Here is a 15902-nt window from a genome sequence, read left to right as displayed (position 1 = left end):
GGGGGGGGGGGCGGCCTCTGGCTTCCCTTTTGTCTCCTGGGAGCTTCTTGGCCCCTCCCCCCACCCCCCCCGCCGGCAGGTCCCTGGGGTTTGTGGCTGGACCGAGTGGATTCAGCTCGCCTGCTTGGATCCTGTCCAACACAGACAGGGTCACTGGCTGCCCCGGGGTGTTGTGTCGGATGCCCCATCGCGCAGGGGACGGGACCCGGTTTTGGAGGCCGTGTGGTCGCTGAGACAAGCACGGGCTATGGAATCTGACAGAACGAGGTTCACACATCAGTGCTGAAGCCACGGGCCCATGTCCCGGGCTGCTTGCTCCATGGCAGTGCTCTCCTCTGTGAGTGGACGGGGTGGTGGCAGCCCGCCCTCCGAGCACCTGTCTGCCTGGGTAAGCGCCCGAGGGGTCTCCGCAGCATTCGAAGAAGAAGGGGCTGGTGGAGAGGAGGAGGCTGGGCTGAGATCCCCCCCCACCCCCAATCAGCCGCAGCGCACGGCACAAGCGGAAGCCCCCCGCTCTATCTGCCGCCTTCCGTGTTCCCTACCCCTCAGGTCCAGGTGCCACAGGGACCGGAGCCCAAGTGCCCAGCATGGAGTGGGCCATTTATCATGGCAGCCGGGTTAGTGCCCTTGCCTCTCCTGGATGGTCTTTTTTTTTTTTTTTTAGGCTATATCACATCTCCAGCACCCTTTGCCCACTGCACGTTTATTTCTTTTTAACTTTTGTTTTGAACGTTTATTCATTTTTGAGAGACAGACAGAGCACGAGCAGGGGACGGACAAAGAGAGAGAGGGAGACCCAGAATCGCAAGCACGTTCAAGGCCCTGAGCTGTCAGCACAGAGCCTGACGCGGGGCTTGAACCCACGAACCGCGAGATCATGACCTGAGCCGAAGTCAGATGCTTAACCCACTGAGCCACCCAGGTGCCCCTTTAAACTTTTTTTTTTGAGTTTATTTATTTTGAGAGAGAGAGCGAGTGGGGGAGGGTCAGAGAGAGAGAGAGAGAGAGAGCGCGCGTGCGAGAGGGAGAGGGAATCCCAAGCAGGCTGTCAGCACAAAGCCCGACGTGGGGCTCGATCCCACAAACCCTGACATCATGACTTGAGCTGAAGTCGGAGACTTAGCCGGCTGAGCCACCCACCGCCCCTCGCTGTGCCCTGATTGAGGACTTTTCCGCCCCCTCCCTTTGTCCTCAGCCTCCCAGCGACGCTCTGGTTAAGCTCTCCGCTTTTGATCTTGGTCAAGCCTGCGAATCTTGCCGGGCTCCTGTCACCGTGTTCTTCTCACCGACCTGTGGCTGTGGACCCAGCTCCCTCTCAGCACCCGATCTGTCTTGATCCGGGCTCTTCCTCTGCCCTGGCCCTGCTTGTCTGTTGTCAAGGCAAAAATGTCACCTCTCTTCCGGCTGTCATTTGTGATAACCACACAGGATGCTGGAAACCAAGGCAGTTTATTTACTTTCTCTCTCTCTCTCTCTCTCTCTCTCTCTGCCGGCAGACCAGCACCAGCCCGAACCGCAAAGGGCTGTGTCCTTTTGCCTGGCTCTCTCGCTGATTCCTTAGGGACAGCCCAGAGACGCACGGGGAGGCCCAGTCTCTGGCCACCTGTAGCCACACCGCAGGGCTGCTTCTTGGACTTGGAAATGGGAACAGCATTTTTTTTTTTTTTTAACCCTGAGCACATTTTCTTCCTTTCCTTCTCCCTCCCTCCCTCCTCTCTCCCTCCCTTCCTTCTCCCTTCCTTCCATCCTTCCCTCCTTCCTTCCTTCATCTCTTTTTCTCTTTCTTTTCTTTCTTTCTTCCTTCCTTCTTTCCTCTCCCTTTTTCTCTTTATTTCCTTCCTTCCTTCTTTCCCTCCTTCCTCTCTCTCTTTCTTTCTCCAAAATGTTTGGAAAATACGTAGTCCCATTTTTTTTAATTTTTAAGTTTATTTATTTTTTCGAGAGAAAGAGAGCAGGAGAGAGGCAGAGAGAGACGGGGAGAGAAAATCCCAAGCAGCCTCCACACTGTCAGCACAGAGCCTGACACAGGGCTCGAACTCACGAACTGTGAGACCATGACCTGAGCCGAAATCAAGAGTCAGACATATAACTGACGGAGCCACCCAGGCGCCCCTATGTAGTCCCATTTTTTTTTTTTTCAACGTTTATTTTATTTTTGGGACAGAGAGAGACAGAGCATGAACGGGGCAGGGGCAGAGAGAGAGGGAGACACAGAATCGGAAACAGGCCCCAGGCTCTGAGCCATCAGCCCAGAGCCTGACGCGGGGCTCGAACTCACGGACCGCGAGATCGTGACCTGAGCTGAAGTCGGACGCTTAACCGACTGCGCCACCCAGGCGCCCCCCATTTTTTAATACTATGTCCGTTCAACCCGTCCAAGGACAGACAAACAAACCTGCCAAGGCTGAGAACTCTCCTCCGGAGAGGCATGCCTGCGTGCTCCCTCCCTTGTCCTTCCCTCATGGTCCTTGGCCCCCCGCAGCTGTCCCTGTCTGCACTGACCCCCAGCCTCCACCCCCTGCCCCCCACTGTATTTCCCCTCCCTACCCTCCCTGGCCAGGGTCACCTGTCTGAAGCCTAGAATAGTTGTGTCACCACCACCCGAACATTTGCTGGCTCCCTGTTGTCCCCAGGGCCCTGGACCTGGCTCCGAAGGCTGTGATCTGGCCCTTGCACGCCGCCCCGCCCCCACCAGCCTCCTCCAGTTCCCACGTTCCAGCCTCACCATCCCCCAGGAGCCTCCCACAGCCCGCAGCAACAAACACCTCCACTCGGCCCTGCTGGCTCCAGGCCGGGTGACAAGCCCTCTTTTGTGGCCCTGTGGTCGGCGTCTCTCAAAGCTCACGTGGGTCTGTCCCCGTTCCCCCCACCGCACCCCCCCCCCCCAGAGCCACACCTCTGCCCCTGGCTTCCACAAGACAGGTTCCCAGGAAGCTTTCAGTGAGGGATGCCCTCCTGGTCCTTACATCAGTTGTGGGTGGGCTTTTCTTGAGCTGCCCATTTGATTCTTGAAACTCAACCTCGTGTAACAAAACAGGCTCCCCTTCCTATGTGCGAAGGCATAGAGCAGGCTTCCTCCCCAAGGTCCGGCTCTGAGAGGCCATTTAGGGGCCAAGAACTCGGATGGGAAACCGTAGTCTCATCGCCTCGCACCCTCTCCCTGACGCCGGTTCCCTCCGTTAGGTACGAGGCAAAGCCGAGGCAAAGCCAAGGCGAAGCCCTGTCTCGCCTTAGCGGTGCTGGTAACCCCGTCACACCTATTTTCACGCTGCAGTGAGGTTGTACGTCTCTTGAGATGTCGTGTCTGCCCGTCGCTACTTCGAAATTCTGGTGGTCATTAGACCCAGCGTTAGCGCTGGTGATTTAACGTGTTAATAAAGAAGCCTGTGCCTGTGCGTGCACGTGTGTGTACTTCATTGATTCAGTTCAGTCTGTTTGAAAAAAAAAATTTTAAACGTTTTATTTGTGTTAGAGAGAGGGAGAGAGAGAGGGAGCACGAGTGCGGGAGGGGCAGAGAGCGAGGGCGGGGAGAGAGACTCCCAAACAGGCTCCACGCTGTGAGTGCAAAGCCCGACTGGAGGCTCGAACTCACCAACCCTGAGATCGTGACCGGAGCGGAGAAGGGCTCTCCATGCCTTTCGGTGATTAGGGCAGCGTTTCCCCGCCACCGTTGTGCCACGTGAGACTCTGGGGAAACTCGTCCCTGCCCCTCCCGTTCCTCGCTCGGTCAAGTTACGTAAAAGCCGAGCTCTTGGAAGCCAATCAAGTCCCACACTAGACAAGTGATTAAAGTCACAATGAACCAATTTAAACGCCCGCACAGTCTCCTGTGCTTTACAAACGCAGCATTCAAAGGCTGGGAGTGGCTTCAGGGAACACATTAAACGGTTAGCAAAACTCCAAACAGCTCTGAAAGGAGAACAGGCTGGGAGACTGAGCTCTGAGCCGCAGGCCCAGGTCTCCCTAGCCGCCGACAGCGTCCCCCGGCGGTGACAGCTGTCCCCTGCGATCTGGTGGCAAAGCCCACCCAGGGCGGTGGGGGCGGCGTTCAAATGCTCTGTCCGCGCTTGTTGGACCACCGACTGCCGATCCAGAAGAGAGGGCCAACACGGTTCCGCCGAGGTCAAGAGACTGTGTACGTTGAAAGTGATGCTCGCTCTTTCTAGAAAGTTCACAAGACGCCTAAGGAAAAACAAGGACACAAAAACTCCCAACTGCGTGTTCCCACCGTCCGCACGCAAATCATCCGTAATCAAGTGGCCTCCGAGAGCACTGTGCCCGGAAAAGAGAGCCCTGAGGTCATGTGGGATGTGACTCGGGCCACTTCAGCCCACACCCCTTGTCACGTGGACACATCGTGGCAAGACCGCCCAACCTTCCCCTGTGAGGGTAGTCTTTTGTGGTTTTGTTTGCTTTTACTGGTTGTGGAGAGTCGTGTCTGCTAAAGATACAATTTTGCCTAATTTGGGGGTGTCATTATATCGTAAGGATGCTCCTTTATTAAATTCATTTTAGGCATACTTTTCAGTGGCTGCGTGATATCCTGAAACGCGCATCGTGCTTCCCTTAACCAACCCCCCTTTGTTGGGCATTTGGGCTGTTTCTAGCTTTGTCCTGTTTGCCATTTTTAACTAATGCTGTGTTCATCAGCGTTACACTTTATACCGATGCTGGGCCATTTCACCATCGTGCGAGGCGTTGCGGGAGCTGGAAGATAAGCCACGTACAATCCCTTCCCGTAAGATGCAGATATAAATAACTTTAATCCAAAGTAGGTGATAGTTGCCGTAAGCAGACAACTGGAACCAGAATGTAGGAAAGGTCTTGCCTGGGCTGCACGGGATTCTAGGAGAGTTACCCGCGAAAATCTGAGCCTCCGCGTCCGCAGCTACGAGGTCAGGAGGAGGGAGCTGTGGGCAGCGTGGCCGAGGGCGGGTTCAGCTGCAGGATCCAGGCCAGCAGGCAGGCGTCGCCTAAGGGGGCAAAGCGGGTGGGGATCGTCTCACAGGCAAAGGCAGTGGATCGTCAGTGACGTCTGCCGTGGACCCAAGTTGGTGGCGAAGTAGCGAGCAGGCACCTGGCTGTCCTGGGCACCCCCAGCCCTGAGATCGTGATATTCAGGCGTGGTTTCGGGGCTGGCATCAGCCTGGCCCAAAACTGTGTTTCTTCAGTTGAGGCTTCTTTTTTTTTTTTTTTAAACATTTATTTTTGAGACAGAGAGAGACAGAGCATGAACGGGGGAGGGGTCAGAGAGAGAGGGAGACACAGAATCGGAAACAGGCTCCAGGCTCTGAGCGGTCAGCACAGAGCCCGATGCGGGGCTCGAACTCACGGACCTGAGCCAAAGTCGGACGCTTAACCGACTGAGCCACCCAGGCGCCCCCGGTTGAGGCTTCTTGATCCATGCACCTCAAGATTCGCTATCCGTAGTGCCCATCTCAGACCGTATATGTGTTTTGGGATCCCTTGCGGAGGGGCTTCAACCCACAGAGACAGGAGAATTGCCCCTGAGTCTCCAGCAGGGGAGCTGAGAGGCCAGCCCAGCGCCCTGCACCTGCTCTCCCTGATCCCACAGGAGAGACCTGTCCTTCCTCCCGGGTCCTTTGGCCCTTTGACGATCACAGTCGCCCCCAGCTGTGGGGCTAGGCGGACGTGCCTGCTGGGAGGGGCACTGGTGCTGTGTGGGCCTGTCCCCAGCGTTGGCTCCCCCCCACCCCCATCCGGCGTCACCCTGCTTTCTCGTCTGCTGGCCTGATCTCACGTGTTCCTGCCTTCAGCCTCTGCAGGTGCCATGACTCAACCGCCCCAGGAGGGCTTCGACAGGAGCGTGGAGGAAGCCCGGCAGTGGATGAAGGCTGTGCAGGAGCGGCTGCAGGTCAACGACAACACCCAGGGGCCCCGGGCGGCCCTGGAGGCCAGGCTGCGGGAGACCGAGGTACAGAGACCGTGGCTTCCATAGCCCTGGGGCCTCGGCCGTGTCCCTCCCTCGGGCCTCGTGTCTCCTGACTCTTAAATGGCAGGGGCGGTCCAGGCTAGTGTCTCTCTCAAACTCTGACGTGTTTGAATCTCCTGGGGATTTGGGTTTGAGGGCCGATTCTGACCCAGGGGGTCAGGGTGGACCCCAACTCTGGCATGTCTAACACGATCCCTGGTCCTGGGACCACACTTTCATAGGGAGGGGCTAGAGGGGCTTTCTGGTTGTCCCGTCCTGGCAGAGGGACCTTGCGGCCGGAGGGGGTGGGGAGGGTGATGGGGTTGGGGGGTCCCCAGCCCAGTCCTTCCTGCTGCTTCCCGGCTTCCCTGGGCCGGGTCTGGGTGGGCCCAGATTGGCCTTCAGGAGGGTGGAGAAGGGTTCTGCCCCGTGAGAAGTGACCCGTCAGCTTCTCCAGGGCCAGGGTCTGGCCTTGCTCCCCACCTGGCACGAGGCAGGGCTCAGGGCGTGTGGTGCTATGCCTACCGGAAGTGCTGGTGTCCCGTGCCTGGCCCGGCATTATGGTGCCCCCATCCGAGGGCATCTGTTTCAGGCCAGGGGGCCAGGGGGCAGAACCTGGGTTATAGGCTCCATGCTGCTGTGAAAGTGCTGTGTGACCTCGGCCAAGTCCCTATCCCTCTCTGGGCCTCCGTTGCCCACGTGTAGGCAAAGCCATGACTTATGCATCTCTGGGGTCACACCCATTGGGATAGACAGCTAACAATGGTCACTTTTAAGGGGGGGGGGAGACCACCTTCTCGTATACAAACTGATCTCCTGACCAGGCTAGAAGGGGTGCTGGCCCCACACCCAGTGTCCTGCGTGCTTTCTTGGGTGTGCTGTCTCACTGATTTTGTGCATCTTATTGAAAACACCTAATCCTCTTTTCGGAAACAGTCAAAATGAAGAAAATTTGTATCATCTTTTCAGGGCCGATGGTTTAAGGCTCACGACCACGTTACGAAGGGAGAGCCATGGTCTGCATTTTATGCATGGGGAAACTGAGTCTCAGAGAGGTGACTTGTCCACGTTGGAAAGGTCTCCGGGTGGGACATTCCAGCCTGGAATTTGAGTCTTCTGATTCCTTGTCAGATGGGCTTTCTGCTTCCCTGCCAGGACACGTGCCTCTCAGATGATCGGAGATGGACTTTCACAGTAAAACCGTGCCCGGCAGGGCAGAGAGTGGGGGACCACTTTTAAGTCATATGGCCAGAGGCTTCCCAATTGGACAGTGGAGTGAGCAGAGAACTTGGGACTCTCTGAGGCAGCCTGGGGCATCACGCCTCTGGGGACAAGTGACTTTATTGCTGAAGCTGAAAGACAGACGAGGTAGCCAGGCTGGGGGCCGCAGGGGTGAGGGTGGAGAGGAGGGGGCTCTAGGCGGAGGGAGCAGCAGAGGAGAGAGACCCAGCAGGTGGGCATGGCCCGAGGCAGGTGCTCAGAGCCCCAGCAAGGCTGGGTTGGGGTAGCACCAGCCATCAGGCAGGAGCCGGGGACAGGGCCAGACGGGTAGTCAGGGGTCAGAGGGTGACGGCCTGGAACACTGAGCCGGGGAGCTTGGATGTCGTTGCTGCGACAGGGGGATGGTAGGTTGGAAACTTGGAAGGAAGGTCGGGGATTCAAGGAGAGGAGTTGGCGGCCCGGAGCCCCTTCTGTTGTCGGACTTGGCCTCAGTCATCATCCGCATTGTTACTGTCACCAGGAGGCATTTATCAAATGATTGGTCCCCAGAGGTCAGACGGAGGGGACCCGACATTCTTTCGGCACCTGTTTGTCACGTGCCCAGGGCCGCACCGTCAGCTTTCATGTTGAATTTCACAAAAGCCCTGTGAATGTGGTTTTATGGTCCCTAGTTTTCAATAATAAAATGTGATTCCTAGACGCAGTGATGGGCCCAAACTCTAGGAACCGATCTTGTCAGGACCTGAGCCCAGGGCCGAGTCCAGAACATCACTGGCCATCCCCGTGGGGGGTCCTGGGGCAGTGGAGACGGCGAGGTTCACTTTACTCTGGGGCTCACAGCATAAAGGGGTATGGGGGATTATACACATAATCCAGGCCGCACAGGATCTCGTGATGTTATTGATGTTTATTCTCCTCCTCTAGAACCTTCCGTGGCTCCCCATTGCCCACAAAACTAAAACCAAGCTTCACCTGGCACCAAAGTCTGCCACTGTCTACACCACCCCATCTTCCTCAGCTGTCCCGGCCATCCCATCTACCAAGCACAGATCCTGTCCTGGTGGCAGACAGCCTAGATTTCCTGTCTGTAGGCCTCTGTCCTGTGCTGTTGCCTCTCCTTGGGATGCCCTCCCGTTTGCTTGTGTGTCTGTGCTTGTGAAATGCAACCCTCCCCCTGCCCCCAAGCTCTGGCCCCAGCTCCTGATAGTCTGTGTCCCGGAACACCACGGCCCTGCGTGTGTACTTGCTGTTTCAAGGCCAAGGGTTGCTAATCCCTTTGCACCTTGTACCCTTCTACCGGCAGGCCATTCCCCTCCGGTGGTGGGTCGGGCTGCAGCCGAGGCAAGAGTGGTCCTTGGGAACAGCCCTCGGCCAGGCCAGGGTGGAAACCGGAGGGGAGCACGCCCACCAGGGACTTGACTCAGAGCCTAGGCGGAGGGGGTCACGTCCAGGGGCTCCGCCTCTGGCTCTCCCATGGGGCTCAGGCATGCTATTTTCTGGGCCTTGACATTTCAAAACCAATTTTGCAATAAGAAAGAAAACATTTCGCTCCTGCCATCTGGTGAAGGGAGCGTCTGGTGACTTTTCCACCTCTGCAGTTCGCGGGGCCTCACTCTGGGGTCGGGGTCTCGTGCCGCCCCCCCCCCCCCCCCGCCCCAGCTCAGTGATGTGCGTCCCGGGTGACCCTTCTCCAGAGTGGCCGGGATGTGAGTCCCCATCCAGCTCTGACGCCGCATAGCTGCGTGGCCAGAAGCGAGTCCCGTGCCCTCCTGCGACCTCACTTCCTAGCTACAGAGTGTGAGCAGAGCCCTCTCCCCCTTGCGTACAGAGGGGCTGTTGGCGGCTCCGGGACCCTCGTGGTGGGGGTGAAAGCCTTCTGTGAAGGGAGACCGGGAAGAGGGTTGCTCCCGGGGTTCGAGTCCCCACCGTGGCTGTTGCGCCTTGGGAGCGTTTCTGGAGCACCTTGGGTTTCAGCTCACTGGGGGTGGGGTGGGGTGGGGGTGGGGGCGATGGTTGCCGCCTTGCAGGAGGGACGGAACATGGGGGCGAATGACTTACTGGTGCGCTTGGCAGAGTGCGGGCGCCCTGGCAGAGCCGGCCCGATGGATGGGGTTATTTCTTGCGGTTTCGATGCGGGGACACGCACACGCCGACCCTCCCTGCCCGCGCCCGGGCCTCCCGGAGCCGGCCCCCAGGTCCCAGCCCTGCACTCGGGGCCCGGCCTCAGCCAGGCTGCTTCCTGACTGGGCTCCAGGCCCCTCTGTGGCCAGAGACGGGCTGCCTTTCCTAGGACGTGGCCTCCGGACACAGCCGTCGCTCAAGCCCCATCTCGAAGGCTTGCGCGTCACTAAGGCTCGGTGCCGACGCCACCTACTGCCCACCAAGCCTTGGATTTCCCCACGTCCCTCACTGGAGCTCCAGTAGCTACTCCGTGGTGTCGGTGGCTCTGTTAGTCATTTGTGCTCTTCTCTGCAGACCCCAGCACGGCCTGCAAGCACTAGGTTCCTCCTGGACCCCAGTGCCCGACACAGTACCCAGCATAGTACCCAGAATAGTATCTAGCATAGTACCCGGCTCAGCTCAGTACCCCATCCAGTACCAAGCATAGTACCCAGCACAGTGCCCAACCCGGTACCCAGCACAGTACTGCACATAGTACCCAGGGCAGTGCTCACCTCAGTACCCACCCAGTACCAAGCATAGTACCCAGAAGTGCCCAACCCAGTACCCAGCACAGTACTGCACATAGTACCCAGGGCAGTGCTCAGCTCAGTACCCCACCCACTACCAAGCATAGTACCCAGCACAGTGTCCAACTCAGTACCCAGCACTGTACTGCACATAGTACCCAGCATAGTACCCAGAATAGTATCTAGCATAGTACCCAGCTCAGCTCAGTACCCCATCCAGTACCAAGCATAGTACCCAGCACAGTGCCCAACCTGGTACCCAGCACAGTACTGCACATAGTACCCAGTGCAGTGCTCAGCTCAGTACCCCACCCAGTACCAAGCATAGTACCCAGCACAGTGTCCAACTCAGTACCCAGCACTGTACTGCACATAGTACCCAGCATAGTACCCAGAATAGTATCTAGCATAGTACCCAGCTCAGCTCAGTACCCCATCCAGTACCAAGCATAGTACCCAGCACAGTGCCCAACCCGGTACCCAGCACAGTACTGCACATAGTACCCAGCATAGTACCCAGAATAGTATCTAGCATAGTATCCAGCTCAGCTCAGTACCCCACCCACTACCAAGCATAGTACCCAGCAGTGCCCAACTCAGTACCCAGCACAGCACTGCAATAGTACCCAGCACAGTGCCCAACTCAGTACCCAGCACAGCACTGCAATAGTACCCAGCACAGTGCCCAACTCAGTACCCAGGACAGTACTGCACACAGTACCCAGTGCAGTGCTCACCCCAGTACCCCACCCACTACCAAGCATAGTACCTATCACAGTGCCCAACTCAGTACCCAGCACAGCACTGCACACAGTACCCAGTGCAGTGCTCAGCTCAGTACCCCACCCACTACCAAGCATAGTACCCATCACAGTGCCCAACCCGGTACCCAGCACAGCACTGCACACAGTACCCAGTGCAGTGCTCACCCCAGTACCCCACCCACTACCAAGCATAGTACCCATCACAGTGCCCAACCCGGTACCCAGCACAGTACTGCACACAGTACCCAGTGCAGTGCTCAGCTCAGTACCCCACCCACTACCAAGCATAGTACCCAGCACAGTGCCCAACTCAGTACCCAGCATAGCACTGCACACAGTACCCAGTGCAGTGCTCAGCTCAGTACCCCGCCCACTACCAAGCATAGTACCCAGCACAGTGTCCAACTCAGTACCCAGCACTGTACTGCACATAGTACCCAGCATAGTACCCAGAATAGTATCTAGCATAGTACCCAGCTCAGCTCAGTACCCCATCCAGTACCAAGCATAGTACCCAGCACAGTGCCCAACCCGGTACCCAGCACAGTACTGCACATAGTACCCAGCATAGTACCCAGAATAGTATCTAGCATAGTATCCAGCTCAGCTCAGTACCCCACCCACTACCAAGCATAGTACCCAGCAGTGCCCAACTCAGTACCCAGCACAGCACTGCAATAGTACCCAGCACAGTGCCCAACTCAGTACCCAGCACAGCACTGCAATAGTACCCAGCACAGTGCCCAACTCAGTACCCAGGACAGTACTGCACACAGTACCCAGTGCAGTGCTCACCCCAGTACCCCACCCACTACCAAGCATAGTACCCATCACAGTGCCCAACTCAGTACCCAGCACAGCACTGCACACAGTACCCAGTGCAGTGCTCAGCTCAGTACCCCACCTAGTACCAAGCACAGTACCCAGCGCAGTGCCTACCTGGTCTTGGCTGCACTGATGGAAAGCCCTGACTAACCCCCTCCCTCCGGCTTTCCTGATCTATCTTTTCTTCTCTCCCCAAAGTTTTCCCTCCATCCACCCCCCACCTGACTGTTGCCCTCATTGGCTTCTTCCAATCAGAATAGTTCTGTACCCCGTCCCAGCTGGCTCGTCCCTCCTGCCGAGCACTCCTGGATCCTGCTGGTGATCAGCTCTAAAGGAACCTCACACCAGCCGAAGAACGTAGTCATGACTGCGGCAAAGAAAGGTGGAAACTACTTCTGGAAAGCTGGATTTGCCAGCGTAGCCATGGCCTCTGGCCTCCTGGCCTCCCTGGCCGCCAGCAAACATCCCATTGGTTGATATTTCGGTTTGGGGGCAGATGTTTCTGCTTTGGGCCAGGTAGGGCTTGGTTTTCTGCCTGCCTTTGGGGCTGGCCGGCTTTTCTGTCTCTGGCAGGAAGCAGCAGACTCACTCCCCTGCGAAGGGCAGGGAGTTGGGCGTCTGCCGTGTCTCCCCCGTCCGGCCTGCCCGTCTCCGAGCAGGAGTCAGGAGAGCAAGAGTCCAGAGGCCTAGAGGAGGTCACACAATCAGGAAACGAGGCTTTGGGAAAGGGGCCGTTGTCCTCATGGGGACTTTCCAGGCCCAGCTGGCTCCCTCTGGGTGTGGCGGAGAGAACGAATTCAGCTTCTTCCCCAAAGCCGTTGGCTCCCTAGATTCTGGATTCTGACTGAGCCTCCTCTGGACAGCAGGCGGAAAGGAGGCCTCTCTGGCTGCTGCAGAGAACAGCCCTGCAAAGCTCAAGGTTTCTGTGGGTTCCCAGCACCCTTGTCCGTTAACTGCGATTTCCGTGGCGTGCGTCTTCCTAGCTTGGAGGGTGGGTCTGCAGTCTGTTCCTCAGCGCTGGGTGTCCGAAATATCAGGTCCTTAAACTGAATGTCGCGGGATGGCAAGAAATTCCTCCCCAGCCGCCCTGTGGGGCTCCCGCTCCTGAGTGGTGTGAAATGTTCCATGCGGCGGGTGGGGAATCTCGCTCAGCCCACAACATCCCGCGGTGGCCCTCGGACCTTTGGTCCACACTAATTGCCATAGTACCTTTGTCTTCTGCATCGCTGCCTGTGCTGAGCGGCACTTGGGGTCTCGGTCGGATTCTCGTCGCAGCCGTGACCCTGCGGGGTCCTGCTACATCCCTCCGCTCGGCCGGGCTCAAACAACAAACAAAACGGCTTTCCCCTTCTTGGGGTATCTCCCCGCTCTCCACTCTCATCTGCCCCCCACCCCCAAACACACACTCATAGACCGCAGAGAGCCTGTGTGGAAGGAGCTTGTTTAATGTCACTCTGATGACACAGGTAGGAGGGGACGTCCCTCTCTACCATCATCGTCGCCGTCATGGCTAACCAGTCTCACGTGAAGCAACAGAAAGGATTGACACCCTTTGCTCACTCGCACATCTCGGAAAAGGATCTACACCTTTTACACCCCACCGTTTACGGAGTATGCTGACACATCGATGTTTTAACGTGCTGTATTTTCAAAACTGAATGTTTGAACCCTATGGGGTAGACAAAGCAGGCATTGTTATCACAATCTCACGGTAAGAGAGGGAGGCCCAGAGTGGTCAAGCAACCTGCCTGGGGTCACACAGCTATCAATGAAGCAGCATTTCGCTCCCCCCTCCCCCACCCCTGCGCCATCCACAGAGAGGGGTCAGAGACGGCCGGCCCACTGGGACTTCATTCAGGGAAGGCTGGCTGCCAGCCTCCCAGGGAGACAGGCTGGGGAATAGAGCTTGAACTTCAGGCAAATGTGCTGTCAGTAAAGAGGGCTCAAAGGTATGAAAAGACGGTACTGAGAGCGAACACTATTAGTGTTGGGCCAGGCGGTGTGCCCAGGGCTCTCTCGGCTTCGCGGAACGTTCCTGGAACCCTGGGTGGTGTAACTGCCCTCTTCCCCCATTTCATAGGCCTCGCGAATCGAAGTGCTGTGACAAAGGTCAGGCAGGTAGGAGGGAATGGCTCTGGAATTGGAATCCAATTGTACTTTTCTTACAGAGACCACGCTTGAGTTGCCAAAGAACTAAATAACGGCAGGTAATAAGGACAAGAGCTGATGTTAATCAGAAATATGCCACTTGCTAGACGTTGTAAATTCGTGTTGGTCCTCCCAGAGCCCGAGGCCAAGATGAGACTAAACGCACGAGATGTTTGATAGGGAAACTTCCACGAGAGACCAGGTTGGGCGCCCAGGAAGGCTGGGAGGGGTGAGGTCAGCCCGACGCGGGTCTGACCCCCAATCCAGGAGATCAGGGAGTGTCTGGGACCGCGGTGTGGCTCTGTGGGAGTCTGGCAAGGCCGTGGGGCCTCCTGGACCAGTCACCCATCAGAGGAGCCCGATGCCACGGGGGAACAGGCCTGCCTTCCTCTTCCTGCTTGGTCACTGGTGGGAGCAGCTGAGGGAGCAAGGCCTCGGTTCGAACTGCAAATTCAGAGAGAATTCCGGAGCCTCGGCTGGGGCCCTGGGTCAAGCCCACTCCCTGCAGTAGACGTGAGAGGCAGATTCTCACAGCCCCACACACCGCGACGTGCACCTTGCGTTTTCTCATTTATTTATTTATTTTTTTAATTTTTTTTTCTTTTTCAACGTTTTATTTATTTTTGAGACAGAGAGAGACAGAGCACGAACGGGGGAGGGGCAGAGAGAGAGGGAGACACAGAATCGGAAACAGGCTCCAGGCTCCGAGCCATCAGCCCAGAGCCCGACGCGGGGCTCGAACTCCCGGACCGCGAGATCGTGACCTGGCTGAAGTCGGACGCTTCACCGACTGCGCCACCCAGGCGCCCCCTTCTCATTTATTTTTTAAAGAATGTTTACATTTATTTATTTATTATTGAGAGAGAAAGAGAGAGCACAAGCAGGGGAGGGGCAGAGAGAGAGAGAGAGAGAGAGAGAGAGAGGGAGAGACAGAATCTGAAGCAGACTCCAGGCTCTGAGCTGTCAGCACAGAGCCCGACACGGGGCTTGAACTCACAAACCCAGCGAGATCACGACCTGAGCCAAAGTCGGCCGCTTCACCGACTGAGCCACCCAGGCGCCCCTACGTTGCATTTTCTCACTTAATACTGAAAAAAACTTGGGAGCTCGGTACTATGAATAACCCCATTTTACAAACGAGAAAACCGAGGCCAGGGAGATGGCGAGACGTGTGTGAGTTCACACAGCCGGAAGCGGCCCAGTGGGAAAGGGAAGGGACTTTCGCCAGCAGACGGCTCCACGGTTCTGGGCTCCCCTCGTCAGTGCCTTGCTTCCGACCTCAGGGCCTTCAGCTGGCCACCCACGGTCACAGGAGAAAGCTGCAAGGGCCACCGTTCGAACCCCAGCCCCTCTGGCCTCAAAGTCCCGGCTCTTTCCATCATGCCACCGTTAACGCCAAGGCTCTGCCTGCTCGTGGCTTTGTCTAACCCCCGGAAACCGGCCTTTGTGTCCACGGCAGAAAATATGCCAGCTGGAGCCGGAGGGGCGCGTGAAGGTGGACGTCGTGCTGCGGGCGGCGGAGGGCCTCCTGGCGTGTTGCCGGGACGGCCAGAAGCCCGAGATCCTGGCCCAGCTGAAGGACATCAAAGCCCAGTGGGAGGAGACGGTCACCTACATGACCCACTGTCACAGGTAAGGCGGCTGGGGACCCCCGCCGGGCCTTCGCAGCCTCTGTTGACCCTCCTCGTCCAGCACCGCGCTGTCCTGGGGCCTCTACCCCGGGGACATTTCTCCGGTCCTGGAATTGCTGGGAATAGGATGTTCTCTTGGGATGTGCGCCAGCCCTGCCTGCCTCTTTCTAATTATAATCGTGCTTAATGATGATAATGGCAGTGGGAGTCCATCAGGTTTTGCTAACACTAAATTCTTAGTAGACTCGCCATGTGTTCGTCCCCCAGCAGAATGGCGGAGTGGCTCTGTTGCCTGGCTGGCGATGTAGCCTAGATCCTGTGCTGCCCCTGAGAGCCAGGGAGGGATGGGGGGTTAGGCAGACCTCAGATTGCTGCCTGCCCGCTGTGCGGCCTTGGGAAAGTTACTTGAGCTCTCTGAGCCCCAGGCTCCTCATCTGGACAACGGGTATAATCAAGCGTTCGATGAAGGCTGTCAGGAAGACAGAAGAGGAGAAGCAAATGTCAAGAGCGAGGCACAGTAGGGCCCTCAGGGACCAGCAGCTGCCAGGACCCCCTCCATCGCTCTGAAGCCAGAAGGTTGAGTGGCTGGGGGAGGGGGGAGCGAAATGCTGCTTCATTGATAGCTGTGTGACCCCAGGCAGGTTGCTTGACCACTCTGGGCCTCCCTCTCTTACCGTGAGATTGTGATAAC

At 57.3% G+C, this 15902-nt stretch overlaps 1 protein-coding gene across 5 annotated transcripts in view; it reads left to right on the top strand.

Moving 5' to 3' along the window:
- The window catches only part of SYNE3 (spectrin repeat containing nuclear envelope family member 3), a 99536-nt gene that overhangs the window by 27952 nt on the left and 55682 nt on the right, over window positions 1-15902 (top strand). For 3 of the 5 annotated variants that reach the window (XR_006293489.1, XR_006293488.1, XM_043556957.1), the window contains exons 2-3: window positions 5778-5935; window positions 15040-15212. Coding sequence is in view for 1 of the 5 variants with exons in the window: in XM_043556957.1 (XP_043412892.1) it covers window positions 5792-5935; window positions 15040-15212 (317 nt within the window). In the remaining 4 variants the exon portion in view is untranslated. The other 2 variants (XR_006293491.1, XR_006293490.1) reach the window with 2 other exon arrangements.

This window comes from Prionailurus bengalensis, chromosome B3, assembly GCF_016509475.1.
Source record: "Prionailurus bengalensis isolate Pbe53 chromosome B3, Fcat_Pben_1.1_paternal_pri, whole genome shotgun sequence".
Classification (NCBI taxonomy): Eukaryota; Metazoa; Chordata; class Mammalia; order Carnivora; family Felidae; genus Prionailurus; species Prionailurus bengalensis.
The sequence above is the reverse complement of the archived record's forward strand: the minus strand, read 5'-3'. Positions and strand labels throughout refer to the sequence as shown.